Raw genomic sequence first — 25,854 nt, forward strand, 5'->3', positions numbered from 1 at the left:
ATTCAGATATTAGGAAATTATGCCACTTCCTAATATTAGTTCCACAGAAAAGTTCTGGTAACCCTATGGACAATGTCTGGCACATACAAAGAAAAAAAAAAAATAGGACTGGCAGAGACCCGTTAACTGGCAGCTTAAAAAAATCAGTCTTGTTTATTGCAAGTTGAAACTTCTGTATGTCGGAGGACACAATCAACACAGAGTCCCAGGAATGAAGGTTTTACTGTCCTTTCCTTTTAGCATTGTAAATCAGCTGTGTAGAACAGACTCAAGGCATTTCAGACTTTGGATGTGGTAGTACCTTGTTTACATTATTTGCAGCAATACTTGTCTGTTGCTTCACAAATTAAAAAAAAAAAACTTCAGGATTCAAAAAGTGATAGCCTTTTTAAGCAACACAAGACCAGATTGCATGTATACTAATTAGCAAAGTATTTCCAGTAAAGAGTTGCTGACTTTTAAAAAATATACCTATGCGTTCTTGTTATGTGCTGTCTGTTTTGGAAAACCTAAGTGATCATAAAATAAAGAGAATTTGAGAATTATTTTTTTCTAAAGGCACAAGTGTATCATTTTGCATAGTATTTTTTGTCAATATTTTTTATTTAAAACATATTAACAAAAAGATTTTTAAGCTCTATTTTTATTTTATGTATACACAAGAGTCAGAGGTGGTAAAAAGATTTTTTACCTTGAGGTAGGGTAGCATTTTGTGATTRTAAAGTTAATCTGTTTTAAAAGTATTTGCCATAACATGAGCAATATAAATTGGAATATTTTTAAGTTCTTAGGGACTTCCACAGCCATCATTTTACCAACACAGCTGTTTGACCCAGTGACATCATGTTTTGCATATTTCTGCATCTTAATGAGTTAGTCATTTAAAAGGTTACAAAGAAACCATAACTCATAAGTAATTAAATTATTTATCAGAAGTATAAGAAAGTCTTCTGACATGGGAAGGTCACTGTGGGAAGGAAGGACCATCAATGTACTGAATTGCACCTGTTTGTTGAAGATAGGTGCGGACAAGAAGCTTTATTTTAGATTACAATTGTCTGTTTTCTCAGGCAATGACTAAATACATGCACATACTAAAGGAGCTGAATTCTCTGTCACTGAGATAGAGGATTTCTGGTCACAAAACACTAAATAAGAGTTGTCTTTCAAGACTTGCATAACTTCAGTATTTTACAGTAAACACTTAGGTGCATCATGTCTTTTTCATTTAGAATGCTGAAATACAGGCATACCAAGAAATTGGCTTTTAATCTTTTCCCACGGTAGTTTAATACACATAAATTTCTGGAAACTAAAGGTAAAGTATAAGATCTTAGCATCTTGGGTTGCCTTTCTTCAAGCTAAATATATTACAAATCTGAAAAAATACTGAGCCATTGAAATATCTGGATTTCAAAACAAGAAAGTGTTTGCAAAGATTTTAGACTATTACAAAAACAAAGGAAGTAAGGTTTATTGTAAAATATATTTAGTTACATTTTCATGCTGTGTTACATAGAAAATATACACTTAACTATTTGGGGGTATATTTATCATGAACTGCTGATGAGAATAATTAAGACAAACTGTGACATTTTCAGGGAGGAGGCCAGGTGTTTTGAAAAATGAATTTGCAGTTGAGAACTTTTACTGTAACTTAATGGGATGCTTGGAAATACCATAGAGACATTAAAAATAAAATCCTGCAATCCAGCTTTGCCTCTGCATTTTATTTGAGCATAACTTTCAGGGGGTAACTGATATTCTTCTTGGTTTCCCTATTGATGGATTGATTAGAACCAATAATTACTTGTTACTCATGTGGGCTTTATTAAAATTATTTTATTTGCTTTATTTCTGGTTCATTGCTTTCCAAAAGTTAAGTTCTATATAAATGTAAATAACGTTTTCATTACAATCTTAGTGACAAAGTGAAATATGCATGAGATTCTTGTTTCCTGTACCCTTCTGAAGCATTTGAAATTTTTGTTAGAAAAGAGATTAAAATAGTTTCTTAAGGCATTAGGGGAGAGGATGAACTTTTAGAGTACAGACTTTAATTAGAGAAGGGGTTGCTATAGGATATCTTGAGGACAAATTAGTGGGTTCATTTTTTTGCAGATTGTATGGACCCCAAAGCTGTGTGCGCTTAGAGAAGAAAAGCAGAAGCTGGTTTTACAGCCTGGGCAGTTGTTGTGGACAGATTATTTTCAGCTCAATATCTTGCCTGCATGGCTGGGGTAGATTGACTTCATTCAGTCTCCAGTGATTTCTCCAAATAGCCCAAATATCACATCAGGGAAAGGTGGTGGGTCTGATGTTTATTAAGTCGTTTTGAAGCAGTATTTGAACGTGAACATAGTTCTTTCTGTTAATTCACAGAATTAAACTAATGCTACAGCATCGTTTCTTGTGTCTCACTTGCCATAAGAAATAAATTTCTGCTGCATATCCTAGTGAAACTAGTGCTTATAGTGGCATAGAAGTACCCCATAAAGAATACAGCAAACAACTGAGGATGTAAAAATTCTTTTAATACATGGATGCTTTTATTCAGTTTTGACCTTGCAAGCAAAAGAGGGTTGCAAATGTAACACATAGACATATTTGGTTGCTAATTATAGAGACATGTAAAACATTAATTATTTTCAAAACTTTTCAACAGTAAACTCAAATTGTGGGAACAGCTTTTCTGGTGGGTTTTTGTAGCCTTGAACATTGTTCTGTTTAGTATAGCTGGACTAGCACTAACTTAACAAATAGTAAAGTAAGGACGTAGTCATGGCCTGTTTAATAATTTCCAGCATAAAGGTTGTGAAATAAGATGAATAGAGTTCAGCATGCAAATAGATTTGGATGTAATGCAGTAATGAATTAGAAGGCATTAAAAGAAAGGAAATGAAGAGTTTATTGTTTCTGTAGCTCTAATATCCATTAAAAGTTAGTTACACAGCAKGTGGCAGGTTGGATAAGTGTAAAGTGAATGTTTTGAAATAAATAGCAATGGGGTGACCTGGGATGTCAGGGCTCTAGACAAGAGTGTGTGTTTGTCAATATATCTTACATGTTTTACAGACTCCTCAGGGACCAGGAGAAGATACAATTTCACCTTTTCTGTGCCAAAACATTTTAATTATATCTTCTTCCAAGTACAGCGGTTCAGTAACCAAGGAGCTGACATTGATGCATGTGTTGATAAAGCTGCAAACATTCAAAATGAGATTAACAAAGATTTTGAGGAAAGGGTGACAGCTAATTTTGTACAGTATTCTACATCTAATTTGGGTCAGTGTAATGATAGAATATTTTATAACTGCTGTGTCATCTAGAAAGACAGAAAAACTTTCATGATGCTTTGTGTATTTAAAGATTTGTATATATGAAACTACAGTTCTTTACACATCATTCAAGCAGGCTATAACTATTTTATTGAACATCTATTGGTTGTAGCTGTAAACAGGAATAAATTTAAGCATTTGGAAGCAATTTTACATACCCATCTGTGCTAATCACAGTAGTAAGTTCCTTTTGTTTAATTCACCTTGAAAGTACTGGAGTCAGATATGAAATGGAACTAAAACTACCATGTGCATTTTGTGGTGTTGCTTAATATTTGCAAAAGAAATGGATGCAAAGTGTATTTAAGTAATCAAACTGTAGTTTCTTTGTATTAGGTGCAATCTTTTGAGAACATCTTAATGTATTTCTGCTTTGTTCTCCTTCTTTTTTGAMGGTAACTCACATTCTTCCACTTTCCTTTTTGTTTGCGAAATTTTCTCCTCTTTTTTATCCACTCAGTTTTCCATCTGCTTTCACTTTTGTTTGCTTGGGCCGTCTCTCATCCCAACTTGATAATGAGGAATGCAGTGTGACCCTGACCTCTATCAGCCCATGCATGACCTTCTGACTCGCCCACATAACCTTTGACCTTCTCTTTGACAGCTTGATTAATTACCCTGTGTTATGATTTATGAGTAAGTGCTATGTAAAAATAATAGACAACAGGTGGTTCTCTAAAATCTTTTTGTGGCACATTTTCTTTTCCTCCCTAACTTGATGATCTGTTTTAAGTTTGGAACTTAGTGGGACAGTGTGTGTTTGGCAGAAGCATAGCATTTTTACACACTTGGACACAGTTCTGGAATTCAGGCGGCTGAGGTATATCTGGGATCAAAATATCACAGTGTTAGCAGGGTGCAGTTGCCAAAGTGTACATTGGGCGGAAACAGAAAGCGGAATCAACTGACATTTCAGGCGTTTCAGTCACAGGTCACGTCTTGAGAAAATTGCTCAAATAATGGAGGGGGCATTTTTCAAGCTGAGCTGCATCTCCAACAGCTATGTTTACTTTAACACTTCACTAGTGACTTCTGATTGGTTGTCATGACCAAATCCTGCTGTTGCACCTACAGTGTTGCAACAGTGACATAGACGTACTCTTCTCTCAGTAAAGATAGGAAATGAACAGAGCATACTTCTTTCAGAAAGATGAATAGACATTGCTGTRTCTGTTTTAATCACAGGCAGTTTTAAGATCAGAGTGCTTTGGGTTGCATTTCCCCAAGGAATTATCTCTTCCAGCCTTCCAGATAGAAACTGGAACTTGAAAATTCAGGTTGATCAAGCATAGGAAAATTTTCTCTTACAGATCTTTGCTCACAGTACAAAAAGGTAGTTACATAGGTCTAAAGATATTTCTCCTGCTCTGACCTCCCTTGTCTCATATGCCTCCCTATGTCTCATATGTCTCCTGCACTGGTGGGTTAATGTGCAGATAGAATGGTTTCAGCTCATTATTCATGTGCCAGGCAGGGGAGATTTCAAAAGTTTTGGAATTTGCCTCAAATACTTTGAGGTTCTTTTTTTTTAACCATACCCTTAAACTTCCAGAAAGAGGCAGGAAATACTGCTCCATTTCTGGCTCATGTATTACAATGGAAAAGGCCCTTCTATATTGTTCTGTCTTAGTAGTAAAGGTATGGTAACTGAGATTCATGATTCTTTCCAACTCTTGACTTGGTAAGCCTTCTTTTTCTCTGCCTCCAGAAGCAGCATCCTGGTGAATGGTAGGAGTTAGTGTAGATTAAATTTTACTTACCTTGAAGCATTTCCACGTGGGGGGAAGAGATGTTAATTGGGTGCTTTTGTCTGAGAGAGAAACTGTAATTTTGTAGATTAGAGGCTGGGAGTTCTACTTGTCAGTGTCTGTCCTAATTATTAGGTTTTATCACAGGTACACTGATGGCTGAAGATTGATGGGGGGTGGAGGGTAGTGTCTTTAAAACTTAAGCTTTTTACCATGAAAAAGCCTTTTAGAGAGTGGTTTCTCTTTCTGTCTGCACTGGACACCCAGGAGGACACTATTACATTGAAAACTACTAATATTACGTTGAAAGCATACCTAATGTTTGCATACCACTTAATACCACTGAGAGTGGCAAGATTTAGAAACCCTTCTAAATGTATTTACTTACATCATAGTTTTTTAATAATGATGTTAGCTCATTATAGCTTAAATTGGTATTTTTAATGACATTGATTTGTTTAATATAGCTGCACTACTACCAAGTTAACAAATAGCAAAGTAATGCATAGTAAAGGTATATTTAACATTTTCCACCATAAAGATACTGGTGAAAAAAAGATTAATACAGTCCTGCATGCAAATAGTTATTTCTGAACAGGGCTTCCATTTTAAACAGTGCATTTTAATGAATGTGATTTTTGTCTGTGTTAACAGTTACGCCAAAGACTGTATCTTGTCTGTTATTAAAGTTTGTTAAAGGCTTTTTTTTTAGATAGTAGTGGCCTTGTATTCTGCATTTTGCATTGACTTGTACTCTTTTCCAATTCACTGTAATAGATCTCCACTTTTTTCTTTATTTTCTGATTGCAGTAAACTTTAATTGTGCCGCTACGCCCACGTGAAATAGATAGTTTAAAAATAAATTGAAGCTAAAAGCCACTTCTAGCCACAGTTTACACTGATGTTATTTAGAGCTGAGTATTCCTTTTCAGTGGAAAATGCTCAGATAAAGGCTGAATGAGAGAGGTTGTAATTGGGTACGTTTTATCAGTCATTTTGTTTCTCCATGTTGATATTTATATTAGTCTCAAATCTTCTTTCTGGTGCCATTGTTTCCATCTTGAAATTAGGATGCAGAAGCACAAGGGAAAGGGAAATACACCTTATCATGTAAGCAAAACAGTGCAAAAAGAGATTACTTTCCTAAGAGAAAGACTTACGCTTTCCCATGATAGAAGGGAAAAAAAATCTTAGCTCAGTTATTACTTAATTATTTTAATTCAACTGGCAGGAAAGGCCTGCTGTCTGGGAGAAGTGGTAAAAAAATGTGAAGAGAGTTATATTACACTGCTTWAAAAATCTTTAATAAAAATCCTTTAATTGATTTATGAAGTAGTGAATTTTAAAATAGAATAATATTTCACCTGTTGATGTCTGTGTGAAAAATTGATATTGTGTTCTCATAAAATGGGACAAATGAGTCATGTAATTTTAAGTTACATAATCAATAACTCAGACAAATTCCACTTCTTTGATGATTTGTATGTCTGTTTTGTGATCAGGTTAAAGTGGACAATTTCAAATCCCTGTAACACTTGTAGATCTGTAATAAACACATGAATTTTGTATTTCGCATTGTATAGAAAACAAAACAAATGAATACACAGAATGCCTCTGCTCAAAACAAGCAGGTCAAGAAGATGAAGAGGCCCAAAACCACCAGTCTGCCAAGTACTGCAAAATCACTGGCAGTAGCAGGCTCAAAAGCTATAATTTCATTTGTGACATACAATTTAGGAATGTTTGTAAGCTGTGTTCTTGTCCATGATGAATTTGGGACTTTGAAATGTTCCAAGCTGGAAAGTTCATGTGTTCATAGTACAGCATTGTGTGTTAATATGGCCAGGCATGGCATGAATAGATTTTAAAAGTTGTCTTTCATTTTCTGTTCTCTGTCACCCTTTCCCTATTGTTTATTTACATATTTGCATGGCTGGCAGGGCAGGGTAATCATGTGACAGGAGGCCCCTTATGGTGCTGCATCTTACCAGGAGACAATTTTCTTTTTGGCCTATCGTGACCTTTTTTGACTATGTCCCTTATGCCAGAGGTAGTATCCTGAATGCCTCTATTTCATCCTGTTTAGCCGAGTGCAACTGTGCCCTTTAGCTTGGTTTTTGGTGGGAGGAGAAGCTATGGCAGACATTTGAGAAGGACACAAGGACGAGGGGTAGGAACTCCCTTCAGATGTGATTTTGATAACTAGTCGAGTGTGTCCAACTGTAGAAAATCACTGAGTGACAGTTTGTCTACCTGACAGTGGCCACAATGAGCTACAAGGTTTGTGAATGGCTCTACAGATTAGAGTAAAGCAAGCCCAAATAAAGTATCTTTTGTTGGGGTGAACTTGGTTTACTCTGGGCAGCTAGGTATGGGGGACTTCTTTTGATCCTCATGGCTGGACGAGAGCAAAATGAAGAATCCGTGAAAAGCTAGAATAAAGCTGTTCCATTAGATAATTAATATAGATGTTTCCAGAGAATAAGTCTTTATTAAAATTTACTTCTAAAGGACAGCTTGATTTTGACTGGGAACCCATGTTAGTGTTAAGGACACATCTGTTAAATGCATGTGCTTGTCCTTTTTGTTTTCATTTGCAATTATGTCTCCCACGAATATTAAGATTTTTGTGTGATCTGCCATTATTTAAAAATCATAAAATTTGATTGGCTGATTTATTCAAGATTTTTTTCCATTCATAAATTCTTATTTTTTTAACCAGCCCATTTCCTGAGGCACAAAAATGTATCTTATGTGCTCAAAAGCATCCTGCAGACCACAAATTTGCTCTGGATTTGTTGAATATACGACGTGTATAGTGTGAACTGTAAAGTTTGAAATATATAGTGTGAACTTTTAGAGCAGATTTAAAGATGCACTAAAAAGTCAGGCTGACCATAAAGAGTTGACTCATAAGCAATACTACTGAATCAGTTTTGGTATTGATTCATTGTTACTGCTGTATTTGCCTCTGCATGGTACACTTGTTGTCAGCTAGACAAAAGGTTTTGCTATTTTAAAATGTGGTGAATAATTTTTACATGCTTTCTTTAATATATCTATCTTTATAGATAAAATTTCTCAATCCTTTTTATTTTAAAGGTTTTTCTGGCTGGGCGTAAAGCTTTTTATTCATTATTATGTAGAGTTCTTAAAGCAATATTTTGCTTTTAGTTCCCATATTGTTTTCTTAAAAATTCATATAAAGTGCTTATGAATAAAACAACATATTAAATTATTTTAAAGGTAAAACAGGCAACTTTTCTGACGCTAAGGGATCTGTGTGAGCATAAGTACATGCACAGACACATATTCACACATCAATATCCCTTTAATGACAGAACATTCTTAAAAACCCTTCTATAAATGATGTTGTGTGAAGTTACTGAAATAAATATAAAAGTTCTAAGAGCATTAAAGTAAATGCAAAGCATTCTCAAGCATTAAATCTCCCTTTTCACATTTTTTTCTTGTTTGCATGTGTGCATGTGTCTCTCTTGTAAAACAGGAAGGCTATGGAGTAATAGTTCTGAATCCCAATGAGAACTATATTGAAGTTGAGAAGACAAAAGCCCAAATACAGCTGTCTTCTGATATCTCAGATGAACCTGCAGAAAAGAGGGAAAGAAAAGATAAAGTCCAGAAGGAAATAAAGAAGCGGCGTGACTTCTACGAAAAGTATCGAAACCCACAAAAAGAAAAAGAAACTATGCAGATCTATATTAGAGTAAGTTTCTTTTGGTTTTGTTTGCCCTTCTTTATGGATGCGTACGTATATTTATATTGGCTAATAAGCAGCATGATTTTTAAAAAACAAATACATTACAGAGACAAGACTTTATACAGAGTTCCTGGCTCTTATTCTATTGATCTTTTTGGTCACTTATTGATGTTTTGGCAGTGTTAGAAAACATTTCTTTCTAATTTCAAAGGGAAACTTGAAATAAACCCCAGAGGAACTCATTGGTGTTATCAAGAAAGAAATTATTTAAAAAGGAATTAATAAAAAATATTTTATAAATAGGGTTGTACATGAGAAAGACTTTGTAGTAAATCTTAGGCAATATACTAGCTTCGCATGTCATGTATGCATATATTGTATTATATTGTTTTGTATTGGGGCAGCAATAGTTATAGCCTGAGAGTTAAACCTGCCAAATTAACAATGTATTGTGGAAAATACCAGTGTTCATCTTGTGTGGTAGCAAATCAACCCTGTAATATATTGTTTTTGTATGACCAGCCATCCATTATGTTTGAGCTGAACTTCTGAAGGCAGATAAAGGAGGAAACTTGCTAATATATTAATAAATATTTAAGCTAGAATAATTTGAGAATGGTATGATGAAGAAATTCTGTCCCTTGCCCTTTTCTGACTCAGTGAACCTTTGCACTTTGTAATGCTACCAGCATGGGATCATTATAACTGTGCTACCCGAGGATTTCTAATTCTGCAGGGAGCACAAACAATATTATTTGCATACTGGTACATTCTGCTTCATATACATACTATGCATTATACATTCCAGACTGAGTCATACAATTTCCAAAACCAGGACACCTTATTATGAAAGTTAGCATTTTCATTCAATGGTAAAAAACATCAGACACTTCACAGTGAAGGTAAAACAGTAAAAATGTGTATGTCTTTCTGGTGAGAAACAGAAAAATCCAGCAAGATACATGTTAGAGTCATCTTAAATTTGAATATATCCCCTATTAAATTTTGTTTAGCATAACAATTTTGTAAAAGAAATATAACTGTGCTGTCCAGTTAAAAGGGTTAGTAACTTGGGTACAAGATTGTCACTAATACCATAAAAATTGACTATGTCTCTTGAGAAATACCTGAGTGTGGGAAACAAAAAAATGCATATATATGTTCAAAGACAGCAACAAGGTTCTGTGTTTTCTGTTTGCAGCTTTTTTGTGAGATTCTGCCCATTGGCCAAACACTGCTCCTTAAGAAGGGCAACCAGTCTTAACTTCAGGTCTGTGAGAACCCAATGGACAGTGTTGCTTTATTGTCAAAAAGAAGTCTAGTCAGGATGCAGGTGTAGTGTTCCCTTGTTGAAAGTGAACCTTTTTTCATAAACGTTTTAGCAATTCTACCTTCTCATGACTCTTGCTTGATGAGGCATGAAGTTTGGCTTTGGAAGATTTGGCCCACCCGAGATTATAAAATATATGACTCTGTCCCAATTTTCTTCCGACACAGCTCCATGCGTTAAATATGACTGTTGATAGTGGCTTATGTTTTAATGAAAATGTGGATGGTGGTCTCCTTCCCCAGGCCAGCTAATTGAAATCAGGTTTTCTGATGGACCTGATAAAGCTATTCTGAAATAATTATTTGGGTTTTTTTTCTTTAACAGTCTCTAGTACAGATAGTTTTTTTTAAACAGAATGAAAAGCATACCTGCTTTAGCGTGTTGTGGGACAAATTAATGCAGTTTCCTTGCTTCTCAGTTTCTGAAACAAAACTGGACCATCAGTAGGGTTCCATGTWCTCTGTTGGTCAGAACTGCTAAGACTGCAGGTGGTTGCAAGAAGTGCAATGCCACCTTTGCAATTTTCTTGCCTCCCATGTTTGAGCCCTTAGGATTGCTCTTTGCCTGCACCCCAGGACTTGCCTCCAGGCTCACCATAACCAAAGGCTGCCGGGGGTACAGGATTGGTTTGGGGTGTTCTCAAGGGGCAATTCAGATACAATTTTTATCACGGTATGGTATAGCATACATTTGATGCACTAGGCTCTTAAAACATGCTGTCACTGAATAGAAATACTTAAGGATGGTATATGCTTCATGATAATCTTGTCACAGAGTTTTGAAAAACCTGAGTAGGTCCTTATGCCAACTTTGCTAAGTAGGAAAAAGTGGTATGGAGAGATTAGATTAAAAATTTCCTTACAGAAAGGCTTTAGCTTCATGTGATGTTGAAGGAAAATATGTTTGTGTCAAGTATGCTGGAGAAATTTTCGTAGACTGTTAAGCAGCAGGAATAAAAGTCCTCAGTTAYGTTCTCATAGGGTCACTGAGATTGGTTGTGATCTGATGAGGAGATGCCATTTGAACAAATTAAAACTGTCAGGATGATGCTCCCACTTGTGCAGATAGATTTTTCAAGAATGGGAGAATTAGAACTCTCCCTTGGTAATTGTCTTTAAGTATTTTCTTAGTTTTCRTAGGAAAAAAATAACTGGAGTATTCAGGAATATGTAAAAGCAGAGGCTTAAAATACAAAATATCAAACTGCACTGTATTTTCATACAAAATGACTATAAATAAGAAGGACTGTGGCAGTGTGCATTAAGCATAGTGCTTTTGAAAGATCAAAGTACTTACTGTTTCATGCTGGAAGTTTCCTTAACTATGAAATAATGTTTTTTCTGGCATACATTATGGCTTGTTAAAGGAACTGATTTGGTCTGGGTAATAAACATCATGTCAAACATTATGGCAGGAAAACCTGCTTAATATGTTTTGTAATAAGACAGATTTTTTTGTTCTTGAAAACATCTGCCAACTGAATTCACAAGTGAAGACAGAAAATGTCATCAATTCGGTAACATTCTTGTAAATTTGATTTCAATTTTAGCAATGCAAACYAAGAAAAAAACTTTTTGATAATCAGCAGTGACTATAATACTTTTATGCAATGATTAAACACAAGCATTTTACTTTTATATAATGTGATAATGAATGCATATGAATTTTAATACTCTTACGGTTCAGATTTTAACAAGCATATTGACAGATCATTTTAAAAGCATCTGTTTTCTAATGTGTTGAACGGAGGATTGAGTAAAATAGCTAAATATGTACATACATCCTTTTTAAAAACATATTTCTATTCTTGGCTATAAATATGACCATTTTTTCTTAGACCACCAGAGGCTGCTMTGTACATATGGGCTAATTTTTTTCCCCCAGAAACTTATTATTCTAATAATTTTCATTTGTTACTGAAGTAAACTGAGAATTTGTTGATCTCTAACCTTTTTCTATGGAAACAGATCATACAGGCTTAAATGTGACATGATCACTCTTCTATTCTCTGAGCCTTCTCCCACTCCCTACAGATTTTCACACTGACAGTGTCTTTTTTGTGTTGGAAGACACTTAAAAATGTAAATTAGTATTTTACCCGTTCTAAGTAGCATTCACCACTTAAGCAAGTATACCGAGTGGATTCTGAAATGTTATAAAAGAGAAAGTATAAATTGTATAATTTTATAGTAATGGTAATTAGCAATAATGTTGTTGCCACAACAGTTGAAGAATATCAAAGAGGCAACCAAGGAAGTAGTAGGAAAAAGCAATTTTATCAGACCAACTGATAGGGTCAGGATTTGTAGACAAAAAGAATAAGGCTTTCCAAAGCCTGTATGCTAGGAATTTCATCCTTTTTTTTCCCCACTGATCTTACCTGCTTGAATAATTCTTATTGCAAATATTTTTTTTATAGGACAGTCTATAACAGTGCCATTTTTTTTAACAGCATATTAACAATTAAATTAATTTTGGATGTAACATACATAACATATGAAAACATAAATAGTTTTTTCTATYTTCTGTAAGAGATTAAATAGGAAAAGATCATGTGCCACCAATTAATTTGTTTTAGTAAAAATGGATACATCTGGATGATTCGTGCCAGTATTTAAAAAAAGTGGTAAAAGGTAGTTGTATTGATATGCAGTTAAGTAAGCAGTTACTTCTGGCATACAGGAAATCCTGGCAAATGTGCAAGCATAGTTGTGCCATTTCTGCTCATTGTTCGATGCAGCTGACACAAAGTGTAGCCTGACTGAAGGTAACGGCTGAGTTCTGCTTGTGTGGGATGACCTTTCAGTGCTATGGATTTCTTTCACATTGAAGATTGAGCCGTTTCCTGACATAGCTGCAGTCCCACCAGCTGCTGGTTTCACCCTGTGGCCTTCCCCGGGCCAGTGACCTACCCTCTGACTTGGCAAGGTGCACACCTGCTCTTGTCCAAAGCCTGTGCAACTACTTTTGCCTGCTGCTGAGATAAAGCTAATAAGCCCTTTATTCCACTGGAGGAGACAGAATTACAAGCTCTAGGCAAACAGCTCCTGAGAGGTAATGGACATGCTCAGCAACCTTTTGAGTCTCATGCTGATCTTTTGTTTCCTCTTTTACTACAAGCAATGCCTGGTTGGTTTCCCCTTTCACAACTGCCAGCACTACTTTATCTGTACCTCTGAAATAACACAGGATTTTACTCTGCCCACTTTTAAAGCTTGTTACTTCCTCATGTACTGGAGAAATCTTCACTTGTTACAACACCAAAATCATGCTGATAGCAAAAAGCTTGTGAGAGCTGCCTAGAAACTACCATGYCATTGTTGTTCTTTTTCTATGTACTGCCAGGCATTCAGAGTTGAGAAAACACTGCAGTTAAGTACTGGAACATAAATGTGTAGTGACATTCTGACTGCTCCAGAACACCTGGAGAGGTCTGGTCTTGCAGAACCTGCGCCATTAGAGACCGGCACCACCTTTGGCCAGCAGCAGGAAGCCAAACATCTACCATGACACTTAGCAGCTGCGCTTAGGCTACCACATCATTCCTAAAAGTTCAGATTAGCTTTAAGTTCCTATAGCAGTTTCTATAAGTCAGGAAAAATATGTGTATGTCAGGTTTCATTCTATAGATACTACAATGGAACAGGCATCTTACATTAAATAGCTAAACTGTGGCGTTTAAACTAAGTAGTATTCAATAATTTATGCATAGACTATTTAGCATGAGCAGCTAACTTAGGTATTTTTTTAAATTCTGAGACTATAAAGATATCTTACATTAAGTTTAACATCTACTAATCCTGAAAAGTTTTATATGTCTTCTTTTCCTTGAGCAACTGAGAAATCAGAGACACTGAAGGGAAATCCTGTGTCTCTTCAAGAACACCTTTGGCTCTTCTCTCTGCTGTACCCTTCCTTTGTCTGYGTTTCACAAGTATGGTTTAATCAAAGAAAAGGAATAAATCGGGACCATCTAGCTTTGGTGTCTTTCAAACATCCATTACCTGATGCTGATAAAGTGTCCATTGTTAGATCCAGCTCCTAAAATGTGAGGCAAGCCATGTAAGTTTCCAAAAGAAAGAACCAGCTTGCATCTCTCCTCCCACCACAAGCTGTATAGTGCTCCCGTGGTGCTAAAAAAGACTCTCTCACAAGTCAGAGGAGTCCTCCCTCCTTTCAGATGGGATTCAGGCTTGTAAACCTGGCCAGTTGATGAGGTAATGGTGAAGAAAACTGGCTCAGCAGAAAGCAGATGTACTTGTTGAAGGCAAAAGTGWATAAAACCCTTCAAACATCTTGTACTCTAATATTGCCTGATTTGGATTGTAGAGTGACTGCAGTGAAGGTCTTTGTAGGTCTTCTGGTCCAGTGCAGATTGCTCTCTGTGGGTATCTTTTATCATTTATCTAACAGGGAGAATATCCAAAAATGAGGATAGTATTCTCTAACCTACTGCGCACAGTTGCATGTTTCAATGCTAGATTTCAGTGTGTTCAGGAAAATGGGCAGAAAAAATTTAGCAGCGGCTTAAGTGGCAACATACACCTTTTTGCAAAGCTTGAAAGTTCTCCAAGTGTTTTTTCCTTGGGACCAGTCAGGCATAAGATTCTTGATATACTGAGAGATGATGAAAATTAGTTTCTGAGGTAAGTATTTGTAGCTTAAGCTGAATGGTGCTATTGCAAAATAACCCTTTTCTGTGGGGATGTAGCATCTCACCCAACCCTCTAGAAACACGTGTTTCGGGTAGGAGAATATGAAGATTGTACTGCAGTACATGGAGGTCAAAAAAACATTTCTGAAGTCTAGGAACTGTGTGTCAGCAGATAGGGAACTGGGGTACATGGATGCACAGTAATATGTACTAGGGTATGGAATGCACAGAAAATAAGGATGTTTTCACCTCATCTGCCACAGAAACCAGAGTGTAAATTCAGAAAAAAATATGAAGGGGAAAAATCTAGCTTTTGAGATTAACAATATATCTGCTGGTTCCTATGTAGGCTACTTGGATGCTTGCAGCAGTGACAGCTGCCAAAGGGGCTAGAAATAGTGGAGGAAACAGAGGCGTGGAACAATGTGGAATAAGCTGCCCAGGAAGAAATGTTGGTTATACTCTGCAATTCATGGGTGTCTGAATTTTGAAAAATTAAATATTTTTCAATAAGGGCAAGTAATTCATTAATTTAATTTGAAAATCCTTACAAATTAAGGATTTTACTAAACAAAATCCTTAGTTTTTATGTTCTGTGTGATGTTATTTTAAATTATTTACATCTTGAGAACAAGGCTGATAATTTTAAACAGCTTGTTGTCATCAGTCTGCAAGCAAAGAAATATGTCTTATTGTGAGTTTTTAGGAGAATTGTTCTCTTGTTCTTGCTATGCCTTAGCCAACTTGTATCACATCAGCACTCCCCACAAACTACGTTTTACCTTCTTCAGAGCTGTTAACTCCATTTCTGTAGTGTCCAGGCAGAAGCCATTCCTAAAGTACTCCGTTTTACAATTACCTCCAGCCATTAACTGGTCTAAATTTTGAGAAATGTTCCCATTCGTCTCTCAGCTGAATTCTTGTTTCATCTCTGTCTCCCTGGCTAAAAGTGGATTCTAAACYGATCAAAAATGCTTTTGTGGTCAACAGTGTTGGTAGCAGGTTTTCTCCCCTGAATGGGCTGCATGCTGTTCAGACACATTGTTCTACACTTCTGTTGTTTAACAGTTGATTCTCATTCTCTTTCTCTGTCTTTTTTGATCAGTGCTTGGCAAGAATGAATTTGTTGAAATCCAGCTAGGTGTACSTTCTGTATTTTCAAGTAAAACTTGTATTTTATTTTCCCAATAGATGGCACTGCTTGGAGAGAAACTACTAAGTGAGAGTGATGTGCATTTAGAATTACCAAGAGTTGTGTGTGTTCAGGAGATTGAAGATTTTCTGGGCTCTTAAGAAGCAATTCGAGGTCTTCTTGTGTGGTATTCCAGCAAAAACATGGAATGTGAAAGTATTATGCAAGTGCATGTACAAATGTGTGCACATGTGCACTACTTACACCAAAGCACACAAAAACGACTCACATCCTTGCATCTTTGGCATGCAAGGTGTAAGGTGCCCACTGACATAATGTGGGCTATGACAGGCATGGGTTACAATGAGACTAGAAAACTTCCTTTTTCCCAAAAGCAAGGATTTAATCAGTGTATCCAGCTATAGTGTTTATACAGCAAGGAATTTAATGTGTATTTTATTCAGGCATGGTAGTTCATAAGCATCTGCAATGTATTTGTTCTTTTGGACTGGTGTTTCCTTCCAGGATGTTTTCTTCATTCCTATCTCCTATCTTTTTTACCTGCTGTGTGACTGAATAATCTGATTTCATGGATCTTGCCAGTTCAGCCTATGTCCTATAAAAGTGGGCAGTTGCCACTTAAATGTGTCACAACCACTCTGTTCTTAAGCTGAGAAAAGAGAAGCTTTAATTGCTCATATGTGTTAAGACAACAGATATTTATTTCTTTGGCGATCTGATTTGCTGAGGAATTATTTTGAAATATTAGCAAATAAAGTAATGAATAAGTTTAGCAAAGCTTTGGCTGCCCAAGTAATTTCGAAAGATTTCTAGGTTCTGTAGTTATTTTTGTGGCCTTATCCTTCGATACGTCACTGCCCTCACACATTCCACTTTGTAAGACACCTCACTACTTCTTTCAGTATTCAATTCTCCCTGTTTGAAAAATGAACGAACATGYTTGATGACAGGATTGTGTTATTTATCATGTGTCCCTTGCACTGGTTACCAGAAAAAGAAAGGCTTACATTTAATGATTGTTGATTATCTTTAAATCCCTTACCAGTGAAGATTGCATGTAAAGTTCTCCTCAATGAGTTATGTCAAGCTTTCAGACGCTGCATGCTGCTCAGACTGCATTGTAAGCTAACGAGTTATGGCTGTGATAGATCTCTAAAATAACAGCATTTTATTTGATCACGAAGACCACTTGTCTTAAATACCTTTCTACTGCCATTTGCCTTTAGTTCATTATGTTCTTTTATCATTTCATTTCCCTGTTTTGAACTACTCTAGCTGACTTACAGTGTTCGGCTAATACTTAAATTGATTCTCTTCTAATGGGCACTGAACCATGTCATCACTGGAGCAGAAGATGAGATACTGGTGTTATTCTATTACGGTGGTGGTAAATAACCATGACATAATTTTCTAACAAGACCAKGAAGTACTGCTTTTTCTATCCAAATATAAAGTTTCAGGCAGAGTTCARCTCTGCTAGACTAGCAAAGACGGATGCCAAAAGGTGCCTCAGTTGTACTGTAGGTCCACAGAGCATGCAAAAGTTGGAAAGAAAATATTATGGCATGGGAAGTATCATAAATTATTTTATTTCAAAAGGGTTGTAGTCATCTTCAGGAGTTCTCTGGAGTGTGTGCAAAGTCACTCCCTCAAATGCCATTGAATCAAGGTTTGGGGAGCTTTCACAATTAACMTTGCTATGCCTCTGCAACACCAGAACTACAGAATTCAGTCTTTCTTGCTTTTATTGGAAAGTATGAGGTACAGCAGTAGTGACCAGTCATTGGTGAGCATAGTTGTGGGTTTGGTGACCCTTAGAGGTGCTCTGCAGCTGATGTAGTTCAGGGAATTGACATTACTAAGTTTCATCTCAGCCCTCAAAGAARTACTTGATCTATGGATAGTCTTTGTGAACATTGTGATGAGAGGCAGATTTCACAGTCTCAGAACATTTAGCACTGCTGAGGTTGTGGCTGGCCATCCACAAGAGGAGGAGCAGTTGATTTAGATCAGGAAGCCCACCTAGTTATCAGCATGTTTAAAACCATGTAGTCTTGCACAAGTAGTGTTACAGAAAAGCAGCTTGAAATATATAAACCCCTACAAACAGGCACTGATATTTCTTGGCATTTTTAACACTGGAGTGTTGAGCAAATAATAATGATTTCTTCAGAGATCAAGAGTTTCCCCATGACAGATCATTATCTTGAATTCGCTGAAGGACCATCAAGCAGAAAAGCAGTAGGAATTTTTTCACAGATGTTCTCTAGATGTTGTTAGCATGACCATTCTAGAGTAGTGGGAAGGATATGAACACTGCCAGCCTCCTTCCTACTTCCTCTCCTTTGTTACATGTTCATCAGGATTTTGTCTACATTTTTAATTTGAGTCCACAAGATTTAATTCTAAATTCTAAAATAGTCCTTGAGTTTCAGGAAGAATACAAACACCCTGTGACATTTAAAGTGATTATTTGCTAAGTGTGTGTTTAGAAGTGGGTAGATATGTCAATTAAAAAAGCTGTACTTTATTAAAGCATTCATATACAATGGTTTAATTAAGCCTGTGCACAACCACTTCCTAGAAGATTTTGTCTAGACTGCAGTTTTCAAGGTGAGCACCAAATCTCAGCAGCAGGCCAGTGCATTGCCTATAGGTTGCCTTGAAGACCCTGCACAGAAACCCTGTTTGTCTTCATCTCTTATTCCTGTGCCCATGGTCATGAAGGGTTACAAATTATTTAAGAAACTTCTGTCCAATTTTGTGTGAATGCTGCCACTTCCAAACAAATCCATGCTGCTTGGGAGGAGTCAGTTTGGATATTTGGTTATTGTACTAGGATTCATTGAATGTGATCACAGTATGCAGGATTTTCAAGATGTCTGGTACCTGGCAACTGTGTGTTCCTACTGCTCATTTTCATCTTTACAAGATTTAAGGTTTAGAATATGTTAGTATAAAAACATTTGCTCTAATATAGCTAACAACAAAAATAGAAAGTTATRTTGAACATAGATTGTTAATCAGTGTTCTGCTGCTCATTATAAGAATTCTCAGAGCTCCTCCAGAATCTCAATTAGCCTGAAGATCTGATTGATTCAGGTCCTACAGCATGACCAGGACTAGAGACAAGTTACCCAAACTCTTCTTGGGGTTATAGCTTTTTTTCTGACACCATCAAGATCATATGTTGCAGCTGTTCGGTCCATTTGTCAGCACAACCTCTTTCTTCTCCAGTGCATGATGGAGTCTGTACTGCTTTCCATTTTATCCAGGATACTTTTGTTAGGATTGTTGTCTGTTTTCATCCTGATGTAATGGTTTTTAGCAAACTCAAACTTGAGATAAACGTTAATGTACTAATCTGTAGAATGGACAATACATGTGCATCATGATACAGAGAAGTTCAACAAAAGGAAGAAAAAAAAACAAAAAAGATTTTCAGTCACAATAAGTGTCTGAAACTAAGTAATGGTTTGAATGGGAGAAGGCTGCAGATGTTCAATCCATTTAATCTAAGTTTTAAAATGCATCAGACAAATGATTATTAGAAAATAACGGATTAACATGGCATCAAGGACCATTTATAACTAACAAAAGTGACATCCATATAATTTTTTGAGTGTTTAATTTTCCTATCCACACAGCATCATAGACATAGATTACATATTTTATATAAGATATGYATTCTCAGTTATCTCTGGAATTTCTGTTCTGGTGTTGTTCAGACTATAATCTCAGTAAGACCCCCAATGTTTGGCCTATGCTCCCTGATTTACAAGATTGCTCCCAATTTTCCAGTTAGGTCAACCAAAAAAATTAAGATATGATGGAGGGTCAGTAGAAAAAATTCATATCAAAACAACTGTTCACTGTGTCATTTTAACAACCTGCTGTAGCAAATGTGCTTCTGTTTTAATTTATGACAATTAATTGCTAAAAGTAATTTAATCTGACAGTGGCAAGGTGTTGAAAGACTCCTGAAGATGTCATAAAAGTGACCTTTCTGCCCATGTGCAACCAAAAGCCATTTTCAACAAGGAGGTTCAAAAACAGTATGACTTCTTTTGTACTTTGTTAATTAGTTATTGATTTGAAACAATGCTCTGCCAAATATTGTCAGATTAGCTAGTCGCCAGCAAGGTCACAGTGTGACAGTCTAGTCCTGATAATCTTATGGTATATAAGAATTCTTTTTTACTTTGAACCTTTTGTTCTGATATCCTGAGAATTACATTTCCTGGCTTTAGCATCTGTGCTAATTTAAAATACAGCCAGGCTGCCTGTTATGTAATTGGATGTTTTGAGTTGTTAAAAAAAATTGCAATGTGTTAGAAGAAAATTGCTGTTGATCTAATATCTAATGATCTTCAATGCCAGCAATGCACCACTGCTACAATGCCAACGGCCTTGCTGATCTGTGTGGAAAAGAGCCTGTTTTAATGAAATAATCAACATGAGGGATTCACAGAGTTCAAGCCAGAGGTACAACCGGCAAGTTCTGAGGTTGTGTAGTAACTGATTGGGATGAAAGATCATTTCCTCCTGTACATTATTGTGAAACAAAAATAACAAAGGTGCATTTGCACAGGAAAATGGAGAAGCAGCATTCAGGCTTAAATAGCTAACGTTCAACTTTTCAGCCTCCTGAAGGGARAACTAACAGAAAATTAAAATCTGAATTTCAGATTGTATTTGTCTTTAGATAATTACTTTTTAAGCTAATGACAGTTACTTCAAATACAATTAACCATGGTCCTCTACATATTAAGGCACTTCAGCAAATTTTTATAACTGCATTAAGTAATATATGAGTTTACTTAAAGCACTGAGCACTTTGTGGTCTTTATTAAGAGAAATCAAATAGCTTTGAACCTGTTAAATCTTTCTTTCACTTAAATGACTGCTCTTGAGTGTAATAGAGATGGAGAAGTAAAGAACAGTACAGAGCAGAGCCAATCTATTTAGTTTAATTTGCAGAAAAGATATAAACTCTGGAGCAGAGACTATACAGCTGAGGTTTGTTCTGTAACCATAGCTGTTAATGAAAATACTAAGTTGTTATTTTACTTAAATGTGTTGAAGTTTGTGTAGATTCGTTGTTTCCTGTTGTAGGAAAGCTGCATTTTTCTTGGCAAAAATGGTATTTTTCTTGCAATAACATGGTTAAAAAAAAAAGTCTGTTTCTCATTACAACATATAAACAGATTGAAAGAAGGGGAAAGTAAAATAGGCTTTTAAATACTATAGGAAATAGAAAAATAACACTTCTGCATGACTTCCCTTAAGAGTTTTTGAATGTTTCAGATGCATTCATTTCTGAAGGAATTGCTTTTAGTATTGAGAAAAATGCATGTAATCATTTAAATGACTGACATGATCTCTCTGTGTCTTACGRAAGATGATTATTTTCATAAAATTACTATATTCATTTTTATTTACTTGCCCTCACAATTAATCTGTTTATTGCCAGAAACATGGCTGGTAAGGAAGATACCTGTGAAGAGACAACCCTTAAGAAAGCCTCCCTGGTTCCCATAATTTGATCATACAAAGGGCTATGATGGTGTTGGTTATGAGATGTGGTGTGGGCAGAATCTTGATCCCTTAGATTGAGTAGTTTGGAAAGAAAAATGTACAAGGAGACATAAAAAACATGTAAAATTGAGGTATCTGAGGTATTGACAGTACTGAAATGCAGCTGTCCCAGTCTTTGAGCATTTTTACCAACTGGAATCTCTTTGGCCAGACTGCTGTAGTTGTTACTTAAATTAGACTATGTAGATCCACCTGCRGAGATTGGCAGATGTGCTTAGATCATCATGGCATGGGGATTTTCTTGTGAACTGCGCAGGTATTTGTCCATGGTATGACTGTGCAGATAGGACTGGTCTGAGGAACTGTTATTACATCTTCAGCCTAAGGGGTTTCCTCATGCAGAATTTCCAAGTTTTTTGACAGAAAATTCTACTTCAAATTCAGTCTGCCTTCTCTGGGAACCCTGCAAGATATATGGAAAAGGGAAAATATATATAAAAATCAAAGTTATCAGAAACCTAAAAGGGAAAGCAGCTTTTTTTTTTTTTCCTTAAGTAAAACCTCTGATTCATTACCCTCCTTCCTCCTATTTATTTTCTTCTCCTGCATCTTTTTCATCTCAATGAGTCGGCAGTGTTCTTGTTCCCACACTAAAAAAGACAAATGTCATATTTGTGTTTACTTACATTCCTCTCTTAGTAACAAAATAATTAACTTACTGTGAAGCTCATAATTAAGAGCCATTGAGAAAATGATTGTGGTTTTTGTTTTTCTTGGTTTTGGTCTACTTTTCTTCTCTTTACTAGAAGACAGTTGGATGGTGATGGCAAGACGTGCCAGACTCCAACCGAAATAATAGTGGCAAAATCCAGACTGGAACAACAGCCTGATAAAGTAGTCTTACCCTGGCTAACAAGCAGATGCTTTTACCAGGGTGACGATGCTATAATGAAATTTGAGACTTWATTAATTTAGCCGGAAATCCGGGATTTACTTCATAAACAGCAAACCCTTTCATGTTACAAAGTCACTTGAATTTCCAAATAAAAAGCTGAAGAAATAAGGAGAGCGAGAATTTGAACAGAGAAGCTAAACGTATTCACCATGCAGAGAGGCTCAGTCATTGCAAAGTGAACAACACGGGTAACGTTTGCTGCTTGCTTTATTTATTTATTTTTGCACAGATCCATGTCCAAACACATCCTGTTTACTCTCAGTTCCAATGCAAATCTAAGAAATTCCATCTGCAACACCAGCCTCCTAAAGATGCTCATATACCATATAACATCTGCATAGTTCTAACATGGTGGTGCACCAAAGGCCTCCTGTAAAGGCTCCCATTTGCCGAAAAGGAAGTGTAGTATTATGTCAGTGATACAATGATGCATCTGAGACTACAGCACCTCTCTGAAGAATAGTTGTGGGCACTGACAGTCTTTCTGTGGGTTTAGGCCATTGTTGAACAGGTTTCAGGCCTGTTGAAGTATTTTACATGAGGGCTTTGAGGCAGGTCCTGTGGTCAAGAGAGTGGGAAGAGGGGTTTAATTCCAGCTTGTTCTTCACCAGGCAGAGGTGGTTGGAGCATTTTGGAAATAGGAAATGAGAGTGGTCTGGGTTTTTTTTTTAATTCAGATGTTGCTCTAGGTTATTATTGGTTAGGAACTGTAGTTGTCAAGGGCTTAGCTGGAAAAATGCTTTTCTGGCTTGGAGTTGCTTTGTTTTTTTCTCTTGTATSCTATAAAACTGGAGTATAAAGGGGAAAACTAACTCCCTGCTGCTGCCCTAGCATCTTACAATCCAAGCTTGCTCTGTTCCCACATATATACATAGAGAGAGATATATACATATACATATACATACATATACATACATACATATATATATATATATATATATAGCATAGGTCTGAATTTTATTCCCTGACCACCCTCACCAGGGAAAGCCCAGCTTACGTTTGAAGTGGGAAAAGTGGGAGAGGATCTGAAGTCATCTTCAATGGTAATTGTGGTGGGATCTGGGGAGAACAGGAGCCCTGGGGAGGAGCCAAAACACAAAGCATGTAAACCATGGCTATACGTTGTCAGTCTTGCATTAGCTAAAACTTGTAATTGTAAACCTATCTCAGCAATTGTACCGTAGCAATGTGCTGCTATCACCACTCCCTCCCAAACCAACCCCTCATTGCCTCTGCACTGGTGGAGGCATTTTAAATTTTGTATCAGTCTGCCAAATACATTCTTGATTTACATAATTTCTTTGGATGTTAGATATGCCAGGTATTGCACATTTCATTGAATACTTCTTCATGCAGCAGGACTTTCGAGATTGCATGCTTTCCTGATAAATTATTGGCAGTTTTGGTGGTGGGACTACTCCTAACTTAATATCATGGGCATTTAACTTTAATATGGAAGACTTACGGTCTTCCTTTGTGGGGCTGACTCTGTGCATACATTATTGGGGCTCGGAACCAATAATGGAAACACTTCCATCACCTGTCCAATTCAGAAATGAAATAGGCCAAAGAAATTGTACAGAAACACCTCAAATAGATTTGGGAATAAGACTGAGATCCGTAATACAAAAAAAAAAAAAAAAGAAGAATGTTAAGTCAGTTTGCCATACTGCTTTCTGGAGGCATGTGGCCAGATAATAACCTTGGCAATGCTATTTATATCCTCCACAAATTACCAGATTTAGCTATTGGGATACCAGGTCTCTCCTGTTTCAAAACTGCTGCTACCTACTGCCAGAGTATGTATCTTGCCCCTACCTCAGAAAGTGCCGTTTAAAAGATAGTAAATTTTTTATTTCACTACTTCTTCCTGCAAGTGGAAGAGTCTGGCATTTTTACATCCAAAGACTCATGATTTAATCCCTGCTAAGGTCATAAGTAAGGAATTTCTGAATACAGATGCCGAATGAAATAGCATCACTCACATGCATTTACATGATTTTAGTGTTGAACCAGTGCAGAGTCCATGCTCTGTGTTTCCATAGAGCTACAGCAGACCATGAACCCACTCTGCCACCTGCACAGCTGATCAAGTCCTGCTGAGTTTTGTGGTTTTAATATGGCAAAATATGCAAATAAAATCCATACAGAGCCCATAAAAGGAGGAAAGAAATGTGTCCTCTATTCAAACTGTCAAGGCCACAGCATCAGCTGCCTATGATTTCATCTCTTCTCCTTGTTTTCTTTCAAGTTGTCTCTTTCTCACTCAGGACACAGCAGCTAAAATAACTCTCTTGACTCACTGCTCAGTCTTCCATCATCCTTGCTTTCCTGTGCTCCTTACATGACCTGCTAAACTGAATTTCAGATATGTTGTCAGATTCAAGATTTGGTATAAGTTTGCCTCCACTGTCACTTTTCCTCCACTGTTATCTCCCCCACTCACAACTTCTTTGCTGCTGAGATGGTCTTGGTATTTGTTTCTGCAGCCTCCAAGTTTGTTTTCACACAGCTGCAATTGCCCCTCTATAGAAGACATTGCTATGGCATGGCTCTTGCCATGCTTCCTGAAAGCCCTGTTATTTGAGAGTTGTGCAGGAGCCAGCCCATCTCCATGTGTACATATCTCCATATATGTTGCATGCAGGTTAGTGTTGCCTGTGTTAGTAATTAAAACAGAAATACAATTCCTACTGTTAACAAAATGTCTTGCTGCCTCCTGGGATCACCTCTTAGACTGGAGTAGGGGACCTTTCCCAAATAACTGTGCAAGAATTCTCTCAACTACTGTCTTTGGTGTGAGGGAAACTCGTGTCCTGGGTGGTATTTTGGCTTCTGTTCCAGCTTTCTTGCCCTCAAAGCTATTCTGGTTCTTAGACAGAGTTGTTTCTCTTTTTTTCCCAGTAGCTTTGAGGGTACAGAGCCTGGAGCCATGAGGGCTTGTCCAAGTTATCATTCTCTATCACCTCTTGTTGCTGTTGGAGCGGAATGAGAGATTATTACTTCCAAGAAGGAGGTGTCATGGCTTGCAGTCAGGAAGAAAAGCATGGGTGTGGCGGGTCTGTCTGCCATTTCGTTCATTGTCTCAGGGTCACACCAAGTCAGTTTGGGCTCAGTGAGCATTTTTTTGCATGTAAATCACCCTCTTATTTTGACATACTTTTGTTACTGTTACTGTTCATTTTCTAATCTCGTTGTTTCCAGTAAATTTCTTTTAGCTCAACCCATAACCTCTGTCTTTTGTGTCTCCCATCAGAAGAGGGGCGGGATGAGTGGTGTCTGGTTTGGGAGAGTCTTGGTTGGGGGGATAGGAGGGTAGGCAGTAAATTAGGAGGTGATTTTCTTAAGCCATGACAAAAGCCTCTTAGACCTTGTCCTGCACTGAAATTTTGGAGCTGCTCTGGTGTACTATACCAT

The 25,854-nt window shown here is 36.8% G+C and overlaps 1 protein-coding gene across 4 annotated transcripts in view; it reads left to right on the forward strand.

Moving 5' to 3' along the window:
- The window catches only part of FAM172A (family with sequence similarity 172 member A), a 256,196-nt gene that overhangs the window by 117,329 nt on the left and 113,013 nt on the right, over positions 1-25,854 (forward strand). For 3 of the 4 annotated variants that reach the window (XM_057372937.1, XM_057372946.1, XM_057372928.1), the window contains exon 7: positions 8,595-8,813. The exons of the other annotated variant lie outside the window; for it this stretch is intronic. In XM_057372937.1, coding sequence (XP_057228920.1) covers positions 8,595-8,813 — 219 coding nt within the window. The remainder of the gene's footprint in view (positions 1-8,594; positions 8,814-25,854) is intronic. 4 annotated transcript variants of the gene reach the window in all.

The sequence above is a fragment of the Malurus melanocephalus genome, unplaced genomic scaffold (assembly GCF_030028575.1).
Source record: "Malurus melanocephalus ecotype Western Australia unplaced genomic scaffold, MMel_1.1 scaffold_7, whole genome shotgun sequence".
NCBI classification, from domain to species: domain Eukaryota; kingdom Metazoa; phylum Chordata; class Aves; order Passeriformes; family Maluridae; genus Malurus; species Malurus melanocephalus.